At 49.3% G+C, this 26,793-nt stretch overlaps 8 protein-coding genes across 8 annotated transcripts; 4 read left to right on the top strand and 4 right to left on the bottom strand.

Moving 5' to 3' along the window:
- Positions 1-776: 776 nt before the first annotated feature.
- Positions 777-2,520, top strand: TGAM01_v203984 (carboxylesterase; the record flags this gene model as incomplete). Its single annotated transcript, XM_018800532.1, has 3 exons — positions 777-1,037; positions 1,098-1,421; positions 1,495-2,520. 3 exons carry the CDS (start codon positions 777-779, stop codon positions 2,518-2,520), a joined length of 1,611 nt encoding a protein of 536 aa, XP_018665997.1.
- Positions 2,521-2,808: 288 nt separating this feature from the next.
- TGAM01_v203985 (hypothetical protein) lies at positions 2,809-5,028 on the bottom strand (the record flags this gene model as incomplete). The annotated part of the gene is made up of 3 exons (XM_018800533.1): positions 2,809-3,806; positions 3,875-4,701; positions 4,760-5,028. 3 exons carry the CDS (start codon positions 5,026-5,028, stop codon positions 2,809-2,811), a joined length of 2,094 nt encoding a protein of 697 aa, XP_018665998.1.
- A 1,822-nt stretch (positions 5,029-6,850) lies between these two features.
- Positions 6,851-8,194, top strand: TGAM01_v203986 (hypothetical protein; the record flags this gene model as incomplete). The annotated part of the gene is made up of 2 exons (XM_018800534.1): positions 6,851-7,743; positions 7,813-8,194. 2 exons carry the CDS (start codon positions 6,851-6,853, stop codon positions 8,192-8,194), a joined length of 1,275 nt encoding a protein of 424 aa, XP_018665999.1.
- Positions 8,195-8,724: 530 nt separating this feature from the next.
- Positions 8,725-10,128, bottom strand: TGAM01_v203987 (hypothetical protein; the record flags this gene model as incomplete). The annotated part of the gene is made up of 1 exon (XM_018800535.1): positions 8,725-10,128. The coding sequence occupies one exon, from the start codon at positions 10,126-10,128 to the stop codon at positions 8,725-8,727; it is 1,404 nt and encodes a 467-aa protein (XP_018666000.1).
- A 1,749-nt stretch (positions 10,129-11,877) lies between these two features.
- TGAM01_v203988 (hypothetical protein) lies at positions 11,878-13,095 on the top strand (the record flags this gene model as incomplete). Its single annotated transcript, XM_024549324.1, has 3 exons — positions 11,878-11,963; positions 12,025-12,282; positions 12,357-13,095. 3 exons carry the CDS (start codon positions 11,878-11,880, stop codon positions 13,093-13,095), a joined length of 1,083 nt encoding a protein of 360 aa, XP_024405909.1.
- A 3,507-nt stretch (positions 13,096-16,602) lies between these two features.
- On the bottom strand, positions 16,603-18,725 carry TGAM01_v203989 (hypothetical protein; the record flags this gene model as incomplete). Its single annotated transcript, XM_024549325.1, has 3 exons — positions 16,603-17,712; positions 17,771-18,147; positions 18,209-18,725. The coding sequence occupies 3 exons, from the start codon at positions 18,723-18,725 to the stop codon at positions 16,603-16,605; spliced, it is 2,004 nt and encodes a 667-aa protein (XP_024405910.1).
- Positions 18,726-20,066: 1,341 nt separating this feature from the next.
- Positions 20,067-21,396, top strand: TGAM01_v203990 (norsolorinic acid reductase; the record flags this gene model as incomplete). Its single annotated transcript, XM_018800538.1, has 4 exons — positions 20,067-20,188; positions 20,242-20,690; positions 20,744-21,282; positions 21,343-21,396. 4 exons carry the CDS (start codon positions 20,067-20,069, stop codon positions 21,394-21,396), a joined length of 1,164 nt encoding a protein of 387 aa, XP_018666003.1.
- Positions 21,397-22,750: 1,354 nt separating this feature from the next.
- On the bottom strand, positions 22,751-26,518 carry TGAM01_v203991 (hypothetical protein; the record flags this gene model as incomplete). The annotated part of the gene is made up of 4 exons (XM_018800539.2): positions 22,751-25,606; positions 25,661-25,800; positions 25,852-26,113; positions 26,192-26,518. 4 exons carry the CDS (start codon positions 26,516-26,518, stop codon positions 22,751-22,753), a joined length of 3,585 nt encoding a protein of 1,194 aa, XP_018666004.2.
- Between the last annotated feature and the right edge of the window lie 275 nt (positions 26,519-26,793).

Below are 26,793 nucleotides of genomic sequence, written 5' to 3' on the forward strand. Positions count from 1 at the left end.
TGCAAATTCCCATTCTGTCGGATTGTTCACAACATTTAGCTCGGCTACGCGGATATCGTGATTTGAGACAGGCGAACGGGTAGAGTATAAGCCGTGGTATTGTCTTAAAACCCTATGCAAATAGATAACACTGAGTAATAAGTTTATTCCACATTAAGCAACGATTGTGAAGTACTAAATGTCGAGTAACAATAGATTAAGCCCACATTACATGTACCAAGTGCCTGCTGTCAAGCCATGACGGCCACCCGCTGCCGTCTTACACACTCAAATCCCATCTATTACAAATTCTTCTTCACCAGATGCGTAATCAACACTCAACCAAATCCCACATCATCAATCGGACTTTCAAGAAATTACTATTCATCCAATCATGATGCCGTCGGGTACTGGATAATGGACCTGCAGGCTGCATATAGCCCTTCATCCGGCCCTATCGGAACCTGGCTTCGGACACACGCCATCTCCCGACATACACACACCTGACCACGCACCCGGGACGATCAATGCAATGTGGGGGAATGCACCCAGCAAAAAAATAACAGCCGGACGACTCTAACTCAAAAGCCGGTAACACTTACGATGCGATGTTGCATCAGACAATGCGCAGGGAAGCTATTAATGAAAGTGAGGGGTAGATGAAAGCTGGATCAGTCAATGTGCCGCAGCAGCAGCCTAATAAGAGACTATAAAGAAGAGTCGATGCGAGCATCATGGCTTTGAAATCTACTGTTATCGTATCGTCTATGTTTCATTGTATTGTTCAGTAGACAATAATGGTTTCAACAAAGCAGCTGCTCCTGCAGCTCGCCTCTGCATATCACACAGCCAACGCCGCTGTACTTCACAGCCGCGTCAATGACATCAGCAACTCCCCCGTCATCAACCTAGGATACGCCAAATACCGCGGGGTAAGGCTAGATGCAGGCGTAGATCAGTTCCTGGGCATGAGATTCGCCCAAGCGCCTCTAGGAAACCTCAGATTCAGGGCGCCCCAAGATCCCACGCCAGAAAAGGACATTCAAGATGCTTCACAGGTGATTTTTACTCATGCTAGATACAAATATATATTAGACTGAGTATTAACAAATCATCAGTTCGGTCCAATATGCGTAGCCGTAAGCCAAACCCCCGACGCCGGCCACGCAGAAGACTGCCTCTTCGTCAACGTCTTCAAGCCCTCTCACACAACCGAACATTCGAACCTCCCCGTCTGGGTCTACATCCAAGGCGGCGGTTATTCGCAAAACTCGAATGCAAACTACAACGGCACCGAAGTCATCCAGCAGTCCAACAATGGCCTCATCTTCGTCAATTTCAACTACCGCGTCGGCGCGCTGGGGTTTCTGGCGAGTGAGCATGTCCGTAAAGACGGCGATCTCAACGCAGGGCTATTAGATCAGAGAAAGCTCTTGCATTGGGTGCAGAAGAACATCAGAAAGGCATGTTTCTCCCATTTCCCTTCTGTCAATTCTCATTACTAACATGACATAGTTCGGCGGCAATCCCAACCACGTCGTCATCCAAGGCGCCTCCGCCGGCGGCGGCTCCGTCACGCACCACCTCACAGCCTACGCCGCCAAAAAGGACAACCAGCTTTTCGTCGGCGCCATTCCCGAAAGCCCCTTCTGGCCAACTCTTCGCACCGTCGACTCCATGGAGTTTCAGTACCAGCAGCTCCTCGCTAACGCAAACTGCTCATCCCTCGCCTGTCTCCGCGGCCTCGACACGCAAGCCCTCATCAGCGCCAGCCCCAACGCGCCCTTCACGGGAGCAGCAAGCAGCAACCCCTTACCGCTATGGTACTGGCTTCCCGTCATAGACGGCGATTTAATCACAGATCACCTCTACGATAATTTTGAGCGAGGCCACTTCATCCGCGTGCCGGTCCTCGTCGGCGACGACACCGACGAAGGCACCTACTTCGGCTACAACGCCTCCACCGCAGACCAAGTCCAAGTCTTCATCAAGAACAACTACCCGCACCTCCAAGACTCCCAGCTCAACGCCATCAGCCAGGCCTACCCCCTCGCCGCGCCTATGGCCCAACACGCAGCCTACTTCCCCTCCGCACAAGCAGCATACGGGGAATCAACCTTTACCTGCCCCGGAAACACCGTCGCCGCCTCCGTAGCACGACATTTCGACCCCCGCCGCGTCTGGAACTACCACTACAATGTCTTGGATCCAGATAATCTCGCGCAAGGCCTCGGCGTGCCTCACACATTCGAGACAAGCGCCGTATTCGGGCCCGGATACGCCGGCGGGGCAGCAGCGTCCTATTACACGACAAACGCGGCCATTGTCCCCGTCACGATGCATTACTTTATCAGTTTTGTGACAAAGTTGAATCCTAACACGGCAAAGTATGTTTCGGCGCCGAATTGGGATCCTTGGGGGCAGGGCACGGGGCAGCGGATCCGACTGCAGACGAATGATACGGCCATGGAGCCTGTGCCTTCGGATCAGGTAGCGAGATGTAAACTGTGGCAGAGCTTTCAGGGCTACACTCAGATGTAATTGAAAACTACAAATAATGACATGAATGACTTAAAGCTGAGTAAACACGTTTGAAACCGAAAGCGAAGAGTAAAGTAAATCACTATAAGAGGCGATTATCAGCTTCTCGATTGATAAGTCTGTAGCTATTTAGCTATAATGATACCGCGAAAAAAGAATCATCTTGACAGTCTTGATAATAAATCAGGAAGCAGTATACAAGACTCATAAAATCATGCTTCGACAAGCTTTATACTCTGTAAAATATCAGGATATACAATGCCGGTCCTTCAATCTGATACCCGACATCTACAAAGAGCTAATATTCCCAATATCAGCAGCAGCCTCATTCTTATCGTTCACAATCTGGCTTTCCCTCATCGCAAGAATAACCGAAGTCAACTGGTCAATCTTCTGCTGCAGCTCCATAATCTGGACCTCCACCCCGGATGGCGCATCAACGTCGTCCTCTCCCCGCATTCGACTTGTCGGTAGCAATCTCGCCGTCCCAGATCTACGAGGCGAGGAAAGCGCAGGACGGCCCGTAACAGTCGCCGGGCCAATATCCGACCTTCGCCGCCGGCCCTTGGCCTCTTTGGGGCCCTTGAAGCCGCGAAACTCGTCGTCGTCGTCTCCCTTGTACTTGAGATACTCGTAAAATTTAATGACTGCAACAATGGGTGCGTGAGTCACCTTGAGAAGCCAGATTCTACCTGCGCGGTATTTGTGGTACCGTGGAAAGATGTATCGCCATGGGCGGAAGAGAACCAGGGAAAGTAGGTTGAATGGTGGGTAAAAATGGGTAAGGCGGTTGCTGGTCGACGCTTCCAGCACGTATACGCTGTACACGTAGAGATATTCCTCTTTGGCGTGGGTGACGACCCGAGAGAAGCTGTTGGAGAGCATACCGGTAAGTGATCCCATGAGGAGGAAAGAAGACAGGGTGATGAAAATGACCATCAAGGGAGGGCCGAAAATAGGATCAATCTGGTCCATGACCTCAAAGCCAACGTAGCTCGAGCCATAAAAGATCTTGGTCAGGATCCCCGTCATCTTGCTCAAGCTAAAACTGTCTCGGCCAACGAGTGAAAATGTAGTGAGAAAGCCAAGGTAGACAATAATAATCAATACCATGAACTTGATAAAGTCCTTGCCCATTTCTTTGAGGCAGGGAATCAAGGTTCCCCAGTAAGGGCTAAGACTGAGGATAGAGCAGATACGGGGGATCATAAAGAGGGCTTCCAGAGCCAACACGTCAAATGCCAAGTCGTTGCAGCGCGTTTCTGGCTGCATGATGCCAATGATTCCTTAATCATAGTTAGTATTGAGATGTTTTGGCATTTTCTCGTTGTCATGTGCAGCTGGAAGGACTCACTTAAGATAGCAAAGGTGATGCCAATGAGAATCATGATCATGTCAAACAAATTCCAAATATCAGTGGCGTAAAAAATAGCTCCGGCATCTGCCCATTCACTCAGCTCATCATAAAAGAAGGCGGCGATCCAAAAGAACAGAGCAATCTCGGGGCCAGTGAGACGAGTCTCATCTCGCACGATGAGAACAGAATAGTACAAGCACAGAAACACACCAAAGAACAAGACCTCCCAGCATTTTAGGTATTTGGGTACACGGAGTCGAGAGTAGGGGTCTGACGTGGTCGGATTATAGAAATGGGGATGCTTGGATGAGTTGACAGCCATGGTATCCCAGAAGACAATGTCACCATTCCATATGCCGGATATAATCTTCTGTACGACATGCTGGCTGAGGAAACGCTTGGCGTTGGCGACGGCAGCAATCTCTAGCGCATTCAAACCTTCAAAAGCAGCGGTAGGGTCATCGTCATCGTCATCGTCATCGTCATCATCAAAGCTTAGATTTGTCAGGCGAGAAAGAGATGAGAGGAGCTGGATCTTCTTGGATGTACTGCCCGCGGGTGCACTGGGAGATGAGCCATCAAAGGTTGCCAGCACGCGGGGCAGCAAAGGAGCTCGTTCGCCAGCTTCGGGGTCACTGGCAAGCTGCTGCTGCTGCTGAGCCTTGGTCTTCTTACGGTCTGGGATCTCATAGAGGCAGAATGTCACGGCCTCACGCTCTGAGTGGCGGGTCAGGAACCTCCAGGCTACAATCTCACAGGCGTTGGACCGAGCTTCTCCAAGGCCTTGGTTGTCACGATCCAGGGCATAATGCCACTTGAGAGCCCTACATACGCATGGTCGATGAGTCAAAATCAGGCAAATAAGACGCAGCTGAAACCCACAAGAGAGCATTGACTATGGCCGGGTTGGCGCATGTATCCGTAAGGTGGTTAACCAAGAGCCGGAGACAGTCGCCAGCAGAAGTCGTGCGCAGCTGGTCAAAGGTGCTGGGCAGCTCGACGGCGTCGGTAAAGTACTGAGACAGCTTCTTGACCACCAGGCGGAACGAGTCGTCGGGGCCAATGTAGGGCAGCTCGACGGCGTCATATCGAGCAGAGAAGGGACTGCCCTCGCGCACCGGCTGGGGTTTGAGCTTGACGCGGATCGGCATCGTGCAGCTATCAGAAGCTGGGACTCGTGTGCTGTTGCTGTATGTCTCAGCAAGGAGATCGCGCCTCGAATGAGCCAACAGACAAACAAACACACAAACAATCAACCCAGAGACGGAGATGGAGATGAGACACGGATATATCCAAAGCCAAGAAGAGGGGACTGATGGTGTTTGATACGATATGATGCGGTGATGGAGCTTCTGGCTTTAGCGCAGCGCCGTGGCCTGTGCGTGGGCGCAGGTGACTGTCGATTGCTGCTGCATCTGGGGCGAGATACTCGCTTCACGCGCTACCGCTGGTAAACAAACACGGCGTTTGGGGCGCTGAGCACTAACAGTGGCCAGGTATTTGCTACAGTCGCCGCTACGGGGCTCTGATCCGCCCTTGGGTCTAGGGGTCTCATCTGGATGCCAATGAGGAGACCAGCAGCCACCATGCTATTGTTTTACCGACCCCTGTGGCGCCTCTTTTGGGGGGCACGTTGCGTGTGCCGGAGTTGGAGAAGCTGCTGGATTGGGGGCGTCTCTCCACAAAAGCGTCATTTGGGGGGGATGGAGTGATATAAAGAGTTGCAGTCGTATAAGATGAGAAAAGAGTCAAGTTGCCATGACAATCTTAAGATACTGCTTGATGCAACCAAAGACAAGTCTATCTGTGCAATCTTATCGCCATTGCCCCACAGATGGATGCTCTATTAGGACAGATTACTCTGAAACCGACGGGAAGCTTTAGACCCTCCCTAAGGCTAATCGATCTCTGTCTCTGTTCAATCTTTCATCTTCTTTCTCCAAGCAACAGCACTAAAGTGCATGCAATGTCGGTGCAATCTTCAATCTAATCCTAATAATACGGTACTACCACCAGTAGTGCGCCGTAGTACACCTCGCCAAGGCAACACGCGCGATACCCACTCTCTGATATTAAACATCCAAAATGCTCCATAATAGTGCTAATATCGCAACGGCCCAGATCAATGCATCTCTATCTCTCTTGTCCCCAGCTACCCAGCTCGGCCTAGCTGCTGGGCTACGGGCCGTTTTAAACAAGGGCCACCAATCGGCTACTGCGAAAATCAGAGACATCAATTTTGATGAAAACTGAACTGAGCAGACTTTTGAACACACATATACGCCATCTTAGACAATAAGCCCACAACTACTTAACTGCATTGTGAAGCAGGCTCTGCGCTGCATTTGCACGCAAGGAGAGGACCCGATAGGCGCGGAGACAGCCACTGCCGAAACGTCAAGGCCATAGTTGGGGCCATACAAGCGTCAATAGCCGCTCCAAATCCATGTAATTCAAAACCGCCTATTGTTGTATTATTGCTCTATTTATCCATACCTACACAATACCGTAGTACCAGTAGTATATGCAGTCATTCACACAATCCCAAGCACAGCCATCGCCTCACATCTCACTGATTCCACCACGTTTGCGCGTATTCCTACTATTTATATCATCAACTCTAACGAGATTCAATCGTCCCGCCGCTCCTCAATTGGCCGCATTGCACGACTAATGTATGCCAATTGGGTCCTTGCAGGGGTCAATACGAACAAGGCACACACTACCGAACAAGACTAACAAGCAGGCAAAGCACTTGTGCCACCCGCCTCGCCATATTTCCAAAACACTTGGTACATGTAGCGTTTTCCAGAACAAAGCTTCTCTCTCTGTTTCTTTTTTTTCACTCTTTCTCCGTAGCGGTTTCCCACAAACTTGCGAAACTGTCTCCTTTCCCTTTTCTTTTGTCGTACCCTCTCATTCTTGCGCCAGACTCCCAGCACCACCCTCCAGCAAACGAACCAGCCCGCGAAAATGATCGTGGCTGCTCTGCCGCGATCAGCAGCCCTCCTCGCCTCGTCCACGCTCCTCCAACTCGCCTCCAGCCATGCGCTGCCCCGAGAAACCAAAACTATCGCCCTGCGCGAACTCGACGTCGTAGCATGGCCCATCGTCGCAACTCCAGCACCATTACCACAATGGCCAGCGCTCGCATCTTCGGCCGCCGAACAGCTGCTCCAGCGAGACCTCAACACCATCTGCGGCTGGATAGGGGGCGACCCAAACCTGCCGGCCACCTGCCTCGCGGGCTCGCACTGCGCCGCCGACACCGTCAACAAGGCCATTGGCTGCTGTCCGGACTCAGGCCCTTGCACCGAGGGCATCTTCACGGGCTGCGTCGACGTCAACAGCCCGCCGCAGACGGAGCTCAACCCGTACGTCTTCACGTGCTCCGGCGCGCAGGTCTGCTACCAGAACCACTTTGACGGGGGCTTCTCACAGTTTGGATGCGGTTCGGTATCGCAGCTAGCGACGACGGTGGCCGCCACGGCGCTGAGCCAGCTCCCGCTGGACTTGAGCCGCGTGTCTGTGCAGCTGACGGAAACACCGACGGTTTTATCGACGCCGACGACGATTGGATCGCGGACCGCGAGCAGGACCTCATCTAGCCGTAAATCGAAGACTTCCAGCGGATCCAGCACCTCGCAGACGGATACATCGACAAACACGGGCACAGCCACCGCAAGCGATTCCACTTCAAGCTCAACTTCGACCTCGACCCCGTCAGCGCCAACTTCCAGCGGCAGCTCAAAGGCAGGCCCAATCGCAGGAGGCGTAGTCGGAGGTCTCGCCGGCCTTGCCCTCATCGCAGCTCTCATCTTCTTCTTCTTGCGCAAGAAAAAAGCCAGACCCGCTCAATACATCACGTAAGAACAGACAGAACCCACAACACACTGCTCATGGAATAAGTATGCTGACACTACATCCACAAACAGGCCATCAACTGAAAAATTCGACAACCCCGATTCCCGCGCTATCCCTCCCAACACGGCTCTCCTGACGGAAGAAAGGGGCTTTACCGGCTATGAGTCTGAACTCGCCCCAATGCCCCAAAGGCCTCCAAGACCAAGTGTTAGCGAACCCGCCCCCCAGCTCGGCGAACTTGGCCTAGCCGTGCCCATGGACACCGGCTACGGCAGGCCTTCAGATGAGATCCCCCTCACGGAAACTGTGCCAAAGCCACCACCAGAGCCTACTATTGAAGATGAGGAGGATCTCCGCCCATATAATCCGCGGAGAAGAGGCGATGGAGACGGTACCTCGTTCTGGTCGCAGACAAGATCAGAGAGTCGGTCTCGAGGACGGCCGTGGGTTTAAAGGAAGCGAAGCGTTTCAAGTTCTATTTGATACCCCTCAGCACATAAAAAAACAAAAAAACGTTCCTTTTGTATAAACCTGGAATAAAAGGCGGCAGTGGTTACTTTGAATACCACTTTATCTTAATATTTAGAACCTCGATTCCCTCCACCTTCCTCCGACATATCAAAATCGTTTTCGTCGAAACCGACCTTCCCTGGATGGGGTTTGGACCCCCCTTTGGTAGTATTTACAATAATTCCGGTTGGCATTGGAGGCAGTGTATTGGATAGTGCTGTCATTTTGCGTTTACTTCGTTAATTTTCCTGCGCGTTACGTACATTATTGTCTTGTTCATTTGGACATGGCCTGAAGAGAGAGGAATCGGCATGATACATAGGTACATAGCAGAGGCGTTGGGAGATAGAGTTGGACAGAACTAACATAATACATCATGAATATGCTATTGCAATACTATCTTACAAGCTCCCTTCATCCAGCTATGAACGGTTTGAAACAATAGGCAGACAAATAAACATGAAATCAACTTTTTAAGCGCCTTGGTCTGACCCGCCAATGGACCAAACTCTTAGTGAGGATTCGTCAAAGACTTGTCTATGGTGGGATTCCGCTGCATCAGATTCTCTGCTCTCTCGCGGATACCCCCAGCCTCCAGAGCAAGTTGCTGCAACAGAGCCGCTCGAGTGCACAATCGTGCTTCCTACAGGAGATTCATGCGCCCTCCACGTCCAAGAAGGCTCTACAACATCATTGCTCATACCCACCTCTTCCCATACAGCCACAGCGCCGTCCTGTGTGCCAGCCCAGACCTCAAATCCAGTCTCTCCCTGGAACACATCAAAGTGTAGCCGCTGCTGGGTATTAGCCCTGCGACCATTCAGCACCGCCAGGAGCTGTCCAGTGCCTCGAATATCGTAAACCAACAGCCCGTCCGCCTGGCGCTCATTCACGACAAGATACCGCCCGCAGGGGCTCCATGCCGTCTGCACGATGCCCTGGCCTCCCAGGCCGATGCGGAACGCCTTTTCATCCGCATCGGCGATCGACCAGTTCGCAACAACCTTATCAGTGCGGTGGATATCGTACGTCCCCATCCAGCGGGTCCAGGTGCCGGCTGCCAGGATGGATCCGTGGCCGCTGGCATCGGCGGGAGGCGACGCTGCCAGGGCGGCCACGGTGCCCTTCATGCCTACGCCGCTACCCTTGGAGATGTGTCGCCGGGATGGAATCGTCGGGATGGTCAAGGTCGGCCCGTCGGCGCAGTGGCCGGATGCGTCGAAGAGATCGATGCGGTTCGCTGAGCCACAGATGAAGTGCGTCCCGGGATACTCCCACAGCAGAGAAGCGGGGGATATGTACTGCTCCGACTCCATGCGGATGAGCTTGTAGGTGTAGAGGGGCCGACTTGCGACGTCCCCAGCGCCATCAGCATCAGCATCATCGAACTGAGGGAACGCGTGGTACAAGTGGAGGGGGTGATCTCGGCATCCCACCAAAAAGGTCTGCGAAGCTGGGTTGGCCAGGGAGAAATAGGGCGCGCTGGCGAGGGTCTGGGTGGGTTCTGGGAGCTTGATGCTGGCCTGACGGGCCAGATGGCGAGGTTCTCCTGCAGGCTGCAGGAGGTCTGCGGGAAGAATGAAGGAGGCCACGGTCTGGTCGGAGGATGCTGCGAGGATGGAGGTGCCGTCGGCTGTCCATTGGGCGGAGGTGTAAAAGCGCTGGCTTCGGGTTGGATTGAGATCAGGAGACGTTGTCTCGCTATCTGCTTGACGGTTCTGTTCCGCCTCGCTTTGATCCGGCGGTGTTGCGGTCACGCTTGTGGTGGCATTGGCGAGTCGCTCAGCAAGCAGATGGATTGAAGGTGCCGCTTTTTCACTCTGCTGCTCATCGCGCCGCTCTACGACACAAGACTCTGCTGCGTCTCCTTGGGCCATGATTCCGCTGATGTTGGCATTGCTGCCCCGGTAGGCAAGGCTTGTCCAACTCCACATTCACCGCTGCATGGTCAATGGCAGAAAACAGCGTTCCTCTAATCGATTGGCGTACACCCAGACCTAGGTAAGCCAATTACTGCCTGCTGTGGTCCGGTTGAGATTAAGATCCTGGCAGCGATGCTGGATTTATATGCAAGGGGGGGCTTTAGATGAGCAGATGGCAAAAAACACGGACGCTAAAGGAGATGTTAAAAAGAAGAAAATTACCCAACGCAAGTATCTAGCGCGTACTCTGTACGAATGGGCCGTGCCTAGATCTAAATTGCCCGCCGCCAAACGACGTCATCTCGCCCGTAGCGCTGGAGTCCATTTGTACTTGATACTAGCCGCATACCGTGATCTCGCGCTTTATCGATCCCGCGCGCAGCCAGTTCTCCCTACTTTCAGCGGCCATCTATGCCAATTCTCAGTGGCCAAGAAGAGTCATGAGCTGATTAATGTCTCAAATGCCCACTGACCTCATGCCAAACATCCCCTTTGGAAGGTAGCAGTTCAAAAATGCTAATGTGTGTGCGTCTCCTGGGCTTCGGATACGGGGTACATTAGCTTCGGGGCTTTCAGAGGGCGGAACAGCTGCCCAGTGGCTCCAGCGCAGTGCCCGCCAGCAGCATAGGGTCGCACTGCAGATGCCCTGGTCGAGAGATGCTTAGAGCTGGCGTGATAATGATGCCAGCGCCGGCACGCTGGGTGCAGCCAGCAGTTCTTGGCTGTACATTTCACATGTTGGCACTTCACTCCGCGCTCAGCGTAAGATGAAGGTACTTAATGCTGCTGCTACCACCTCCTATTACGGGCAACAGATGAGGTAAATACCTCTTGGGCAGAGTTACAGCGCGTGCCGCTGCGGGCTGAGGACTCGCCTGACGGACCGCCCGCAAGCATGAAAATGTTCAGGTGAGTGCTCATACGAGCAGGTACATGCGATACCCAGATATCGATTGCGAGAGGTACATGAGCCCTGAGTGGGGTTAACCTGTGTTGCGAGAGATTGCAGGTAGACTCTAGGTACTCAGCAATGTGTGCCCAATCCCTAATAAAGGACACTCAAAATCAACTCTTTCTTTGCATGTGACGATATAAAACTCAAGTGCTGCATCCAATGGAATATCTCCAGTACTGCCATAGCTGCCTGCACCAGCCGCAACCGCTGCTAGCTGGCGCCATCATCCGCTGCTGGGCCTAGTGCTGCCCAAGTACCCGCCCCGTACCCCGTACTCTGGCTAGTACCGCGACGTACCGCCGTAGGTACCGCCTTACTCAGTACCGCCGTCTCCAGTACGGAGCTCATCCATGCTCAGACTCTCCATCCTCTCGGTGACAACCCAAGAAACCGCCTTGCCTCTGCCTCGCTTGGCTCGTCTCTCGCCGCTCACTTTTGCCTGACCCTGAGCTGAGCGCATCTCGACCCCCGACTATTCCTCTCTCTTTCTCGGCCACAACGCTCCCGACGACCATGACTACCGCATAGCCCCGACTCCCAGCCATATCCTCGCGGCCCTCTGCCTGACAAAAGACTGCCTGACCACCATCAACTTCGACGTCGTGCGAGATCCGAGATAAGATCCAGCTTTATCTTCTCTCCCTTTCCAGCTCCCCCTTTCCGACCTACGCGACTCCACTACGGCCGACTGCAAATCGAAACGAAGAACATTCTCGAGACTTTCTGCATCACCGCTGCAAACAAACATCATGGAGGCCTCTCCCTTGGCAACCGCCACGGCCTCGTCCTGCGACAGCCTCAAGACGCCCTCCTACATCGAGCTGACTGTTTCCATGTGAGCTTCCCTCCTCTCCATATGGCTTCTCTCTGGCACAGATTCTGACAGTCCTCGGCAGCATCATTCTCATCGGCCTTCTGATCTCATATCTTCCCCAGCACTATCGCATCATCTCTCGTGGCACCTCCGAAGGCATATCTCCCTATTTCGTCCTGCTGGGCACCACTTCCGCCACCGCTGGCTTCGCCAACATCCTTACTGTAGCACCATCCCGCAACGCCATTGGCTGCTGCAGAGAACTGGAGACATTCGAATGTGCTGCCGGCCTGCTTGGTGTTGCCCAGCTGGGAACACAATGGTTGTGCTTCACTGCCATGTGAGTCACTGCCCTTTGTCCCATCCTTTGTCCCACGTCTGTTCCAAGTACTCTCGCTGATTTTTCTACTTCAGCCTTGTTCTGTTCCTCATCTTCTTCCGCTATCGCGAAGCCAACGTGCCTCAAGATGAGCTTGGCGGAGAGAGCCCGAGATGGCAAACGGCTCTCGCTGTGGGCGGCCTCAGCATCCTTCACGGACTGATTGTGATTGCACTGACGGGCGTTTTTGCCATTGCCTTGCCTAACAAGCTAAACATCTGGGCCAATTTTCTCGGTGTCATGTCTGCAGCTCTCGCGGCTATCCAATATGTTCCTCAGATATGGACGACCTACCATCTCAAGCACGTCGGTAGCCTGAGCATCCCCATGATGTGCATCCAGACGCCGGGAGGTCTTTTATTTGCTGCCAGTCTTTTCGCAAGACTTGGCATGGAGGGCTGGAGCACATGGGCCATATACCTCCTGACGGCCTTCATGCAAGGTAGTGTTCTTGCAATGGCCATCTACTACGAAATTGCGAGACGCAACGAAGAATACGCGCACAGCTACACCAGCAGTGCGCCTCAGTCACCCATCGAGCACCACGCTACGCCACAGCGTCCATACGCTCCTCGCACCTACTCTGAGGGCTGGGAGCGCGGCCTACCAGGTCCTTTCACAGGCCACCCAGAACGGTACGCCGAAACCGAGGAAGACTTGGACGATATGGAAGAACGAGAGGAACGAGCCATCGCCAGAGAGAACCAGCCTCTGCTCAAGCCCGGCGGCATTGGCAACCCTCACCGGAACTACGACTCGACTTCGCGTCATTAACGCCTCAGCATTCTAGCAGGGAAACGCATCTGGGAAGATGCGGTAACAACGAGCTTACCGCTTTGTTTATGCTTTAGCTAACAAGGGATTATGATTTCCCTTTCTTTTCTTTGTGTGTGCCATTATCAACGAGATAGAAACTCGTAAGATGCGAAGGGAACGGGATGCATTGCTGCCAGGATTCGATATTGAAGCCATTAAAGGTGTTTCTTTCTTTTTTAACTTTCTATTAAATATGTGTACGATATGGTATATAATAGCTACCTATGCATGGTCTATCTAGTTTTAAAGGAATCTACAGCATGAATCGGCCTGGTTTGATGAATTGTGGTGATCTTTGTCTGCGACGGTAGGATGCCCATACTGATCACTGTGTAGTCTTAAACACCAATCATTGCAACCCATTACTCGACGCTGAAGGAATACATGTCGAACACAACAAGAATGCACAGTCATCTCCATCTACAATGAACAATCTAGCAATTGATCGATCGCTAGGCATTCATCAACACCACCGACACAGTCTTCGTTACCCAGTGCCCCAGTCGCAGCCGATGTCGCCAATTTACAGCTCTTCTACTTCTTCTTGGACCTAACATCAGCGCCAGGCACTTCAAACCAGTAGCAATATTGGCATGAAGGCACCAGCGGCAGTGTTAACCTCGGGATACTCTTCGCTATATCTCATCCGCAAATTAGACAACCGCAATCTGCTGGTTATGTTGTGTCAACGATAATGAATTGAGTGTCCCTTCGCAATCACAAGTTGTTATTGGCCAAACACCCAACCACGAACAGAATGACAGTCTCAGGCCTGATTTATCCTGCCTATGGCCATGATCACAGTAGCCCAATAGACGGAGAAGCTACGCGAAAGATCTTTTAGCAGAGCATTTTACTAAGCGCTCGATTCATACCAAGGAGCCATCTTTCTGGTGATATATGCCTATGTAACACAACTCGCGTTCATTGAGGGCGGCATTAAGACAAGAAATGAAAGAACCAGAAGCAACACTAGCTGCAACAGTGTCGTGAAAAGTACAAGCAAGCCCAGCCTCAAATCTTTTGACTCCGTCTTATACAGTAGTATGATGGCGCCAACGAGCAACAAAGCCGCCAATATGGCGCTTAAATATGGGATGGATATCGATATCTTTTTGATGTGCCAGCGTCCATTGGGTGCAAAAGTAAGTTAGTCAAGGCTGATGCTATCAGGATAACAGAAGGCACATAATTGTGGAGGTGTTCGCTCGATTGGTCTAGGACATTGCTGTAAAGCCATAACTCGACGACTGGCGACGAGCTTCCTATATCTAGCTTCTACTTTCTCCTTTGCTCTTTTTATGCTATTCAAAGGCAATTAGTGCACCAACGGTTCTCTGTGAAGGAGCTTATTATGCGGCCAAATCGTTGCGCAATCCTTGCTTTCTTATTGCGGATCGCATCGGCTCGGGGTGGAGTTGCTGGAGTGGCCATTGTGGAGTGTAGATGGTTGTTATCTTAATAAATGTAGCGTAGGTGGCTTTTATCTCAAGATGGTTGGAAGAGTGATAATGAAAGCTGTTGAAGAGAGGAGAAGGAACGGGGGAACAGGTCCAGGTTTTGTATTCTGTTATATTCATCTATCATTTTAGCATGACTGGTTAGTTATTTCTGAACTAGAGGGAAAAGTAAAAGCCTCTAGTAAAAGAAAAGAAATCCTTTACTTAATTTTCTGCCTCTGCAGAGGAATAAAGGAAGAGTGGTTGCAAAGAGCTAGGTTGTTCGCATGCTTTGTCGACCAGCGTTTCTTTGTGTTATTACTAGCACAACAAAAAAAAGCCCATCGCAGATAAGTTGAACACATGACATTGCGAATGCCTTCTAATAGCTGCTCTTTATTTATGGATCATCTTTGTTGTGTTGCATTATCACGGACGTGCAACATATGTGAGCGCACGGTGATGGCGCGAGGTGATACTGCGCGCAACACGCTATCACAACTGCATCACACGCGCATAAATACTATAAGAAGGCTATTAGAGCTACAGTTCAGCAAAAAATGGATTTGCGGCTGCTTTCACAATGCCAGGCCAGATCCATTGACCTTGGTCACCCGGGCTTACGATGTGGTCTGCTGCTGAGCATATGCAAGCTGACTATGGGGAGTGTCATCGCTTATGCCTTTCCGTTAATCATCTCATATGCAGTGGCAGATACATTTGTGTATAGTTTCACAGAAGAATGCCGCCACTCCCGCAGGCCGTTCGACCATACAATGATAACTGACGTTCTGGTGAAAGGGTATGTGTTGTGATACTTTATAAGGCGTTCTATGAATAGAGATATCTTACAGGAGAGGGGCATTAATAAGGCATTACTTATATATACACATTGAGCACTAGACTAAACTCTCTAGGCGAAATACCTAGTTGTGGTTAACTAATTACATAGCGTAATGAGCTGTTAAAGAAGAAGAGGAAAAAGAAGAAGGAAAAAGACAAAGAGCCCCGGGCTATGCGGTGAAATGATTAGGCAGCTTGATGAGCTGTAAAAGACGGAGATTAAGAACAAAAATTAATAACAGATGTGACAATAGGTGCGCCAGCCTGATACTACCTCCCCTTTTCTTAGCGATCTTGCCGTCTCAATTAAACCCGCCGCCGCTGCCTCACGCAGAGCGTGACGACGACGAGGGTCATGGGCTGGATTAACGTCGCTGCGGATATCAGGAAGATCAAATGTGGCGTTGAACATGATGCCCTGCAATAATTCGACGCGCAAGACCATCACATAGGTTAATCTAAACGCGTTCCAGTGCATATCCTTGTGATTGATGAACCGTGATGCTGTAGGCAATGGTCAATGGAAACTGCGATTGGGTGAAAGGGACGTTTCCCTTGATAAATCTCTTATAGATATATAGATGGGCATAACTGTCTTCGTACAGCTTGAGATATCTATGTGGTTAGCACATTTGTTTGACGATGAGAAATGCAACTTACTCGGCCTGCTGGGCCGTTTTGGCATTATCGGCAGTTTGAACACTTGTTGACAAAGGCACCGGGTTGTTGTCCGATTGATAAACTGATCTTGAGGATTAATTTACTTACAATACGTATACTGACGAACTGGTGTTGAAGAGGGAATATCAGGGGAGGTCTGGAGGAGGCTGAGGATCTTCTGCGACAGACGCTATTGCGAGTTCTCAGTCTCAGAATCTAGGATATATTAGTCTTGGAGGTTACAGAGAAAAGAATTTAGTGACAGTGATACGGACTCAATAACAGATACGGCCTAGTAAACGAGAAACTTTGCTGTAAATTAGGACGGCACTTCAACGAGATCACATGATGCCAGGTCCATGTAAAAGGTTATTTCATTTGCTCCAACGTTGAATTTTGTATTTTTTGCTCTCTCAATTTTGAAATCTCTTTATATAAGCATCATTAAACCAGCAATTCTGGAAGTCTATGTACACTTTTCTCGGTTGCTACCTTCGCAAAGCCGCTTCGCCGCTTTGCTTAATTAGTCAACATGGATACGCCACAGCTCGCGGTCACAGTCTCCCCTGAATGCAGTGCGAGTGTGTAGCATCGAATAGTTGTCGGACACCAAAACATCGCCTTTTTCCCAGGTAAAATAAAGACAGACTCGGCGATCAAAAAGGATCGAGTCAATCAAAGAGATGAGATTCTGCGAGCCATTGTCAATGCTAATGTCATGCGAGTTATAAGCAGTCCTCCAGCGAGGCCATGGCTGAAGCCAACGCACACAGGGCGTCCCTAGCGATGGATGCGGCACAATTAGAGAGATATCGCTCATATTATGCTGGAAATAGCCATGGCTATGGGTGCTCCAACGGATTTTGAGTAGTTTCTTAAGATTATAAGATTGCGGTAGGTAGCGAGTAAATTGGTTTGAAGACGAGAATAGAGTATAGCCGTGTCCTAAAGGCGCGGCGGCCTGGCAGACGAAATATTGAAAGCGCGGAACGTCGGATACCTGCTTGTCTTCTCCTGTTTTCTCGTCTTTGACCGTTTTGAGCTTGAACATGCCGTCAAAGTGCATGGGCATAGCCTCTTTTGAGACAACACTATTGCTCGAGGCGTCGGAATTGCGCTCGTCTTTGACTTCCTGGATGATGCCTGACTTCCAGGGCAAGACTGTGCCGAGATCATATGCTTTAGCAGTAAAGGCGCGACGGTCCCTAGTGTTGGTGAAGCCACGGAGAATAACAGGAGAGCATAGCTCAGATAATTGGCGAACTTTTTGCATATCAACAGTGGAGAGAGCGTTTTTAGCAGGATTTTGTGGTCGAACCATTATGCCCGTGGGGTAAAGATACTCAAATTCGAGGTCCTTTTCATTCCATGAGAAGAGATCAGATCGTTCTCGGAAGTACATAGGACGGCCGTTCTGGTAAACAATTTCGTGAGATATGGCCAGAACTTTATTGGCATGTGTCATAGTAATTGTTCCGTTAACTTTACGCATAACAGCGCCATGCCAGGGCGTCATAGGCACCTCGTTATCTTGTGGTAATAGCGTAATAGAGATTTTGTCAACATCTGTAGACGGATGGATTGACAGACGGATAGCGACTGGAAACCTCTTTTTGATAGCTTGCGCAAAAGCCTTCGACAGGTTAGCTTGAGTGGTATTCAAAGCTTATCCAATTGCATTTATAACTTACTTTGCCGCGATTTAACATCCGTTTAGCAATCTCCGCGTTTTCTTTATCGGCTCTTGAGCGACCGCTTGTAAGCTTAGTATCTCGCTCAGTCTCTAGGAATTTCTTATAGCCGCGGTACGTAGCAGTTACGTCCGCATTATGTAAGATTTCTTCCGCAACGTTATATCCTTCAGGCAGATGACTTTCCAGTCCTTTTCGAAAGTCAGGAACCATGTAAAGATACTCTTCCTCTGTTAATGTAGTTAGGTGACTATACTCTGACCCTAACAGCTCATAAATGCGTAGAAACCGGATGTTACTGCATCCTATTTCCTGAGCCATAGAGCGTAGCGTCTGACCATATATCCACACTTCACTATCAGAGACGTCTAAGAGGTCTAGAGATAATGTTAGCAAATGTTTATGTGTAGTTAACGTGAGGATCGTGAAGCGTTATACCGTTATATGAAATACCGTCGGAGATGATTGTGAGATAACAGTCAGTTTCTGTTACTTCCTTGATGGATTCACAAAGTCCATTGAGATGCAGTAATGAAATACGTTCGGCTTCATCTGGAAGTGAACCAAGGACCTTTTGCGACTTATTGGAAGACTTGAAAGGGAACGCCGGTAAGACAAGTTCAATTGACTCATTTCGATTAATGAATCCCTCAATAAGTTCTTTTGAGCCTATTATTGATGCTGGCATATCCCAATCATTCTGGTACTCAATACGATAGCGGTTCAGCACGACAGTCGCTGCAGCAGCCTTTTCTGCTACAGACTTGGGCGGCGGTGGGTGCAATCCCGCAGAAGACTTGCGCTTTTGGGTCACCACATCTGAGTCTGCAGCCTTGAGCAAGAGGCTCATTTTTCCATGACCCTGAGGCTTCATAGAGTTCAGATCCATAACGCCTCGCTTCACATTCTGAGGCTGTAGCTGCACACTGGCAGGTTCCAGAGGAATAAACGGCATTATGGCGAGGTATGGTAGAGGCTCTTCAAGGTAGCGATAGAGGTGAGGCTTCTGAGTGAAAACAAGGAGGAAGACTGAAACATTGCACGGTAACTTCTGTCTCCATGACTGCTTTATAACTAGCTTTTGTGATACAGACACCACGGAGGAGAGAAATTACCGGGTTTGACGCCCGGGCCTCTTTCCGGCTCTGGATACATTGTATGTGTTCAAAGCCCATACGGTCTGGCGTAACGCATATAGAAGAGCTAAACTAACTAGCCCTTTACAGTTAAAAAGAGTTGCACAGTTACAAACCCCCATACTTCTTTATCACTGCTTAAACGCCCAGTATCAAGGAAACGCCGGCTGCCTGTTACAACTTTGTGAAAGCGTGCCTATAAGAAAATGCCAAGAAATAGCGCTATCATATTACGAATTAAAGCTATAGTGTACTAAAGTACCCAGTAGCCTTGATGTAGTAATGTCAAGGTGTTGTCCATATAGGGGCTGATTATTATTCTGTATTTGCTTATACGATGAAAGAATTCTGACAGTTATTTTCGGTTTACAGTACTTGCCTTATACGGCAGTTGGCTCACCGGTGAGATGCGGATGGAACCCCGCTGCATGGATCGCCTGCGGGGTTATTAAACAAAGCTTGACAAGGGCATAGTACGGCTTTCAGTGGATATACCTCAACGTCAGGTCAGGGGTCTGGGGTCAGTTGAGGTATATCCACCGAAAGCCGATGCTGGCTCAGCCAGGGTATGAGACGTTATGCATATACAGAGAACATAGTGGAGATTGGGGAAGAAGCCGAGAACTTTTGACAAATGGCATGAGTCCGTGCTTTATTCTATGAAAAAAGATAAATTGAGATAAAATATAAATGAAATCTGAAATCCTCTTCGCGGGGGCATGCAGCAGGGCTCCGCTATAAGCAATCCACCGAGCTCATCCATGGACACTGTGGGTAAGGTGAAAGCTTCCAGGGTCCCAGCGTTTTTCGTGGCGAATCTAGGGACTATGCATGGAGAATTGATGTTCCATGCAGGAGAAATGTGGCCGAAATTACTGCTTAGGGTGCTTGCTACGGTGATTGTTGTTACGAAGGATTGCTTGTCATCATGTATGTTTTCGTCGTCACGGTCTAGAATTAGTGATTACAAGGATTTACCAACCTCGTTGGAGTTAATGTAAACTACCAATAAGGCACGACATGCCAAGCTTCATGAAAAGTATTTATTTAGTGCGCTTTGCCTGTGGGATTGCAACGGAGTAGATTCCGTTTTCCAGACTCAAATCTACCTAGGCAACTTTACCCGACTTATACCAAGTTAACCTTGTTCAAGTAACAACATGCCTTTTTTTCCTCAGCCACCGGAGCCTGAAGCACTGGGCGTGCACAGAGTTCTTTCACCCCGAGCTGGTGTTCTAGTCAGTCCGCTATGCCTGGGCACCATGAACTTTGGCGGCAACTGGTAAATTAATCTTGACCATTCTGTTTGTGTTTCACAGCAATTGACAGATGTAGGGATGACCTCCTGGGGCCATGTTCTAAAGAAACGGCTTTTGCCATGATGGACTACTTCAAAGAGCATGGTGGCAATTTCATTGATACCGCCAACAACTACCAAGGCGGCAACTCAGAGCGCTGGATCGGCGAATGGCTAGAGTCTCGAGGATGCCGAGACGAGATGATCATTGCCACAAAGTACAGCAACGGTTTCCGTATTCATGAGAAAGGCATCCAGCACTCCAGCTTTACTGGAAACTCTACCAAGAGCCTTTACACCACCGTCCAGGCAAGTTTGAAGAAGTTGCGTACGGACTACATCGACATCATGTACGTCCACTGGTTTGACTTCACAACATCGATTGAAGAGATTATGCAGTCTTTGAACCAGCTGGTTCTCTCGGGCAAGGTGCTGTACTTGGGTATCAGCGACACGCCTGCGTGGGTTGTGTCCCGTGCCAACGAATGTATGTGGCCTCCCCTAAAGTGCCAATGCCGTGCATAACTAATGCTCTCATAGATGCGAGATCTCACGGACTACGCCAGTTTAGCGTCTACCAGGGCCACTGGTCCTGTGCTGCGCGCGATTTTGAGCGAGATATCATCCCCATGTGCAAGGCAGAAGGAATGGCGCTTGCTCCTTGGGGTGCCCTTGGCGGCGGCTACTTCAAGACTGATACCGAGCGTAGTCACACTCAGGAGAACAAGAACTCCGGCCGCAACATTCCCGTTATGGATACTTCTAACCATAAGAAGGTAGGCAAAGTGCTTGAGGAGATTGGCCGCATCAAGGGTGTTCCGATGACTAGTGTGGCATTGGCTTACCTCCTACACAAAACGCCATACGTCTTCCCAATTCTGGGAGGCCGGAAGCTCGAACATCTCAAGAGTAACATTGAAGCTCTTACTCTTCAGCTTACGAAACAAGACATGGACATGATTGAAAATGCCGCACCTTTTGACATTGGTTTCCCCATGTGGTTCAATGGAGAAGCGAACCCGAAGAACAATCTGCTCCTTCAGAATTCTGGCCACTTCGATTACGTGGAGGATCCCAAGGTAAGACTCAATTGTGCATTCCTTTTTGTTCAATGACATTATACTAATCGACAATAATAGCCTATTCCTCCTCGCCAGAAGCTTCCTGAGTACACTAATGGCAAGAGTCACTAAATATTTCACAAACATACTGATTATCTTGAATATATATACTTTTCGATTCACTTGAGCTTTGAATAATGATAGTTTTGTGCATGCTGTAAGCTATTCAAATGTAAATCTTTAGTAGCCATACCTTTGTTACTGTTTGATTCTTCAACGGATCCCAATTCTGCGCATCTTCGCCAAGTGAAAAGTGCACCGAAAGGCTGGCGTCCTCTTTCAATAAGCTGAGGGAATTGCTAGCTTTTGCAGTTACGCTTCGTCATCCTCTAAAACAAAGCTTGGTGCCTTACATTTGCTACAAAAAGAAATACATGGTTATAATTAGTGCCTTGGCATATATCGTGGCTGTATTGATTATCATTTAGGCGGCCAAAGGGTCTCGAACAGGATCCTCGGCATGTAAGATCCCCACAATATAAGTCTCGGCCGAGATTCCGTTGACAGAGTACTCCCGAAGATTACATGGGTCTATAGTAATATGCAGGGGTAGCAAATCTGGATTCATCTTAGGATGGCCTTAGCCTCGGGATCTTCGCAGCTTTCTAAAAAATTACTGGAACTAGATAGTAACTGCATGCATAGGGTAGGGAGCCTAGTACGGAGTACTCCGTAGAAGTGCGCAATCGGCCCATCCCTCAGGATTAGAACAAAGCTGAGCTGAAGGACAAGGTAGAGGCAAGGATCAACGTCCTTATATATTAAACAGCGGTGATGTATATGTATACGTCGTCGTAAGCGATGATCACTCATTCTTACAGCGCCACATTCTCGTAGCTGCATAGGTAGTTGGTTGTCCTCTGCATTTGTTTTGATTGTTCACCATGTGGTAACTTTTGCCGAAACCAAGGATAACAAAGTCTTCTTTGCAAAGTGGAGAGTAGATACTCGGTCTGTACTGAGCACATCCATCCCTTCCACGCAATGGCCTCGGTTAATCCCTTGTTTCGACTCGTCATGGCTCACTATGGCAACTATCCTAGGGTCCGTAAAAGAGCTACAGAGTTTTGTTGTTCACGGGCACGTGCTGGTAAAAGCTGTGAGTCTTTACCTCATAGGCCGATAGATGATACGTGATCAGGAGTGGAAGCCTCTTTTTCTTCAATAAACATACTGCATCATAGTGGATAAAATATACGTGACGTAAATGATGCGTAGAGAACTTTGGAAATAATGCTGAAGTGGAAGACAAAAAAATAATATTCAAAAAACTGAGAGTTGTAATTGTATGGATAGTAAGTAATGATGACAATATGAAGAATTGAAAGAGACAGTGTGTTGGACAAAGAAAACAAATATGGGAGCAAAACTGTAGCTGGACTGCCGTATAAATCCCCCAGCAGCAAAGGTGTAACTAGACTTTCAATCAAAGTCCCCAAGTCTCCATCCAATTCTCCATCCACATACCACAAACTGATTCCAGAGTAGAAAAGGTGCTTGAAGATTGGGCTATAATCTCCGTAGAAAGACTTGGTAACTTGACGCCCATAGGGGCATCCAATTGCCGCAACCAGCCCATAAGGCGAAGCGCTGGGAATTCTTTCACATCTTCAGCGTGCCCAGACTTATTGCGAAGCGTTGTTAGCCATTGCTGGTAACTAACTAATTGCACGTCAGCACCAAGACGGTGGCATATCGCCGGAAGCAGAGATCCCCATGACACTGGGTTAGGATTTGCAGCGTGGTAGATTTGAAACCTCTCAGGCTTTTTCAGATCATGATGGATCAAATCTACCAGAATACCAGGCAGTTGATCAATCGGAACCCAGTCAACGTCATCAGCCATGCCCAGAGTCTTTGGTACGGCTCCAAGCGATTTAGACGTGTATATAATCTGAGGCACCCAGTCAAGCGAGTTCCATTTCCCAACTCCAGCACTCGTAGGTCCTGCGATTTGACCAAGTCGTACGACTGTGACCTGAATGCCAACAGTTTGTGAAGCCTCATAAAGAATTCTTTCAGCTATGTGCTTGGATTGAGCATAGCCATTGTTAGCGGTAACCGAATCAGAAAAGATAATCTCTTCTGGCACTTTCCGACTCTCCTTCCAACCGAGGACACTGGCGATAGAAGAAATGAAAAGTATGCGTGGTCGACGCTCAGAGTGTGCAGAAAGGTCAATTAAATGCCGAACTCCTGCGATATGAGTCTTCTCAAAATGGTTGACAGTGTGTAGAAAGTCAAGTTTCCAAGCATTATGAATGATGATATCGGTTTCATCCTGCAGAGCAGCGTACTGATTTGCTTTGAGTCCCAAATTTGGTTGTGACAGATCGACTGTGAGAAACTCAACTGGTTTGCTTCCTGGCGTCCATTTGATGCCGTTTTTCTCGCATGCTGCCCTTTGAGCCTTCTCTCCATCTGTAGAACGATTTAGGCAAAATATTTTTGTCACATTTGGCTCCGCCATCAAGCGACTCAGTAGATGGCTTCCCACAGATCCAGTACTGCCCGTAAGAGCAACGGTGATTTCTCGATTTGGAGCACTCTCTTCAAGATTCGACGTGTATGTTTGGATTAGCCTCTCAATGGTATCGGGTGCTTGGCTTTCCACAGCATCGAGTTTCTTCGGCTTAGCGACAGCTCCAGTGACATTGACCGTTTCGACGGTTTTTGAAGAGTGAGACGAGTCCGTCGCGTTGTCTGAGAGTTTACTCAATCTGCTTACAGCTTGTGCCAGGCTTTTGACAGTTGAATTTGCATAAACCAGCTGCAAAGCAGTATCTCTCTCCTGTGGCCATAGTGGCGATATCTTTTGGAGCTCGTTTGACAACTGCAGCGCCGTTACAGAGTCAAGTCCGAGTTCGAACAAGTCATCGTTGTTATCTTTGCTGCGCATGCCACCTATAGCTTCCAAAGCTTTGCGAATAAAGTTGATAGCTTGCGATTCGCTCACCACGGTCGTCGGCTTTTGCTCATCATCAACGTTTTCTTTGGCAAGAAAGTGCTCTTCATGTCGAGATACGGTCGTAGCTGAAACCGTTGTGGTATCGCCAATATCAAGCTCTGTGGCCGGTTTCACTGTTCTGGGAGATACTGGCGTTGTAATTGCAGAGCTGGTGTCGCTATTTGATGACTCGGCTGGAGATTTCGCAACAGGGCCAATCGTCAGCCCAAGCCTGGCCTGATGTCTATAACCGTTGACTTTGGGTAACTGGTCATGCCCTTCTCCCTTTGGCATCGATTTTTTCGTCAACTGGTTTTGATTGTTTCCATTTGACAGTGTTTTCTCAGTCAATTGGTCGTGACTGCTTCCATTTGGTTGCGGCTTCTTAGCCAACTGATTATGACCATTGCCAGTTGGTAGCGATCTGCCACCTGCATAGATGCTGTTAAGCTCAGACTCAAAATTTGCGACAGTAGCCTTGCGCTGCACAGAGCCTTTTGGCGAACGTGAAAACTCCTTTGCGGCAGAGGCAAAGACGATGTTTGACCTCAGCAATCTTCCTTGAGTAGGCAGCGTCAAGTTCACCCTCTGGACAAACGGCCATAATTCATTTAGAACGTCCTCGTGTGACATTCTGGCCGTAGCCTCCGCATCACGCTCAACAAGTAGTGCGGCTTGACTTCGCCCATCGCCAACAATAAGAGTGTCTTTAACCACTGAACAGCCCTTGAGCATCAGCTCAGCAGGAATGGGGTTGAACTTCTCGCCTGTCGATAGCACAATAAGATCGTCAGTGCGACCGCCATATGTCCAAAGATTGGGCTTTGTTGGATGTGGACTCAAGATATCCCCAGATGTATACTTGTCTAGCTCTGGGAACAGCCGAAATACTGTTTGAACAAACTCATATTCAGGAAGACGCTTGAAGGACATCCTGTAGAGGTCGTCGTGCAGATGTTCCGGAAAAAAACCCGAGGCCGGATGAAACTCAAAGTAATTCCAATCTTCTGGCTCCATAACGTACCGCGGAGGTGCGCTATTCTCAGTGAAGCCAATGAAATTGTGAAGAATGGTGATACTAGAGAGCCGATCTCCCGCTGATTTTGAAAGAGGGCCCCCTCCATAAGCTACAAATTCCAAGCCTTTGACTCCGCTGAGAGACTCTGTTCGACTAATCTCTTCCAAAAGAGAGGGCGGGTATATTCCACCAGAGACTTCAGCGGTTCGATGCACAGCTTCGGCGATAGCAGCTGTGGGAGGCCTGTCGCTTAATGCAAATACCGCCGTCGAGTTGAAATAGACGGGTTTGAAGAGCGAAAACCAGACGCCAGCAGACTAGATACTTGTCTTAATAAAACCGTCTCTTAGCGCGAGAAGGGTGTTACTTACATGGTAGCATGGCATGCCCATAAAGTATCGCCGGTTTGCAAACAGGCGCCACCACAGTCGACCCTCCGGGTCATCGAGAAGGCGATGCGTGTCCTCTGTCGTAGTGCACTCAAAGGTCAAAGTAATTGGCTTTGGTGGTCCTGTACACTAAATGAGAAGAATACTATAAAAGTGTATTGATAAAGACTTACCAGTTGACCCGGACGTGTGGAGGATAAGAAATGGATTCTTCTTCACCTCATCATAAGTCGCCTCAAAAGGAAACGGGGCCACAGGCGTGGGATCGAGTAGCTCGTTCAAATCAGGTGCGATTTTGCAGAAGATATCCAGATCATCTACCACTGGTGACAACTTGGCCATTAAACCGCGGGTACAGAAAAGAGTCTGACATCCGGCGCGACGAAGGAGCTCTTGCTGATACTCTGCGGAATTACGAGGCGATGGCATCATCATCTATGGTTGTTAAGAATCACAATGCTTTAGTTTTTGTCTCCAAAATCCTTATGTTTTTTTGTTTTTGTTTTTACATACTTGATAGCCGCATTTCATTGTCGCAACTAACAGAATGGGATATCTCAAGTCATTGGGACCCAAGTATGCAAACACCTCTGATGTTTCCGTATTGCCCATCGAGCGTGAAAGCCACCAACTTGCCCGGTTGATGGCATTGGCAACAAGTGCATAAGTGATATCAACGAAGCCATCTGCGAGGTTTTTGGATCGCGGAATAGACGCAAATGCTTTTGTTGGATCGCTCTCGGCTCGCTCATCGATGATGTTGGGTATTAACCTGCGCCCATATTCAGGCGCAGGAGTTTGATCCAGAATGCCAGGCATAGTGAAAAAGCTAGTAAACATACAGTGAAACTAGATGATGGCAGTATTGGCTCACAATGAGATGTGCTGGAAAAAGAGTTGTGAGGATGAATAGCTAGAGGCTCAAGTGTAAGAGTGTTTGATCCTCGTACTCAACAGTCGTCTGTGAGCTTGCAGGGATCTTTGCAAGTGACATATCGAGAGATCATGTAAGCGTTCCGATGCTACCTTGTTCACAAAATTAGTAAGACGTTGAAGATACAGCCGACCTCTCTATTAAGCCGAGACAGCGATCCTGGTTATTCTCTAGGCCCATA

This window comes from Trichoderma gamsii (assembly GCF_001481775.2).
Source record: "Trichoderma gamsii strain T6085 chromosome Unknown Scaffold_11.2, whole genome shotgun sequence".
NCBI lineage: Eukaryota > Fungi > Ascomycota > Sordariomycetes > Hypocreales > Hypocreaceae > Trichoderma > Trichoderma gamsii.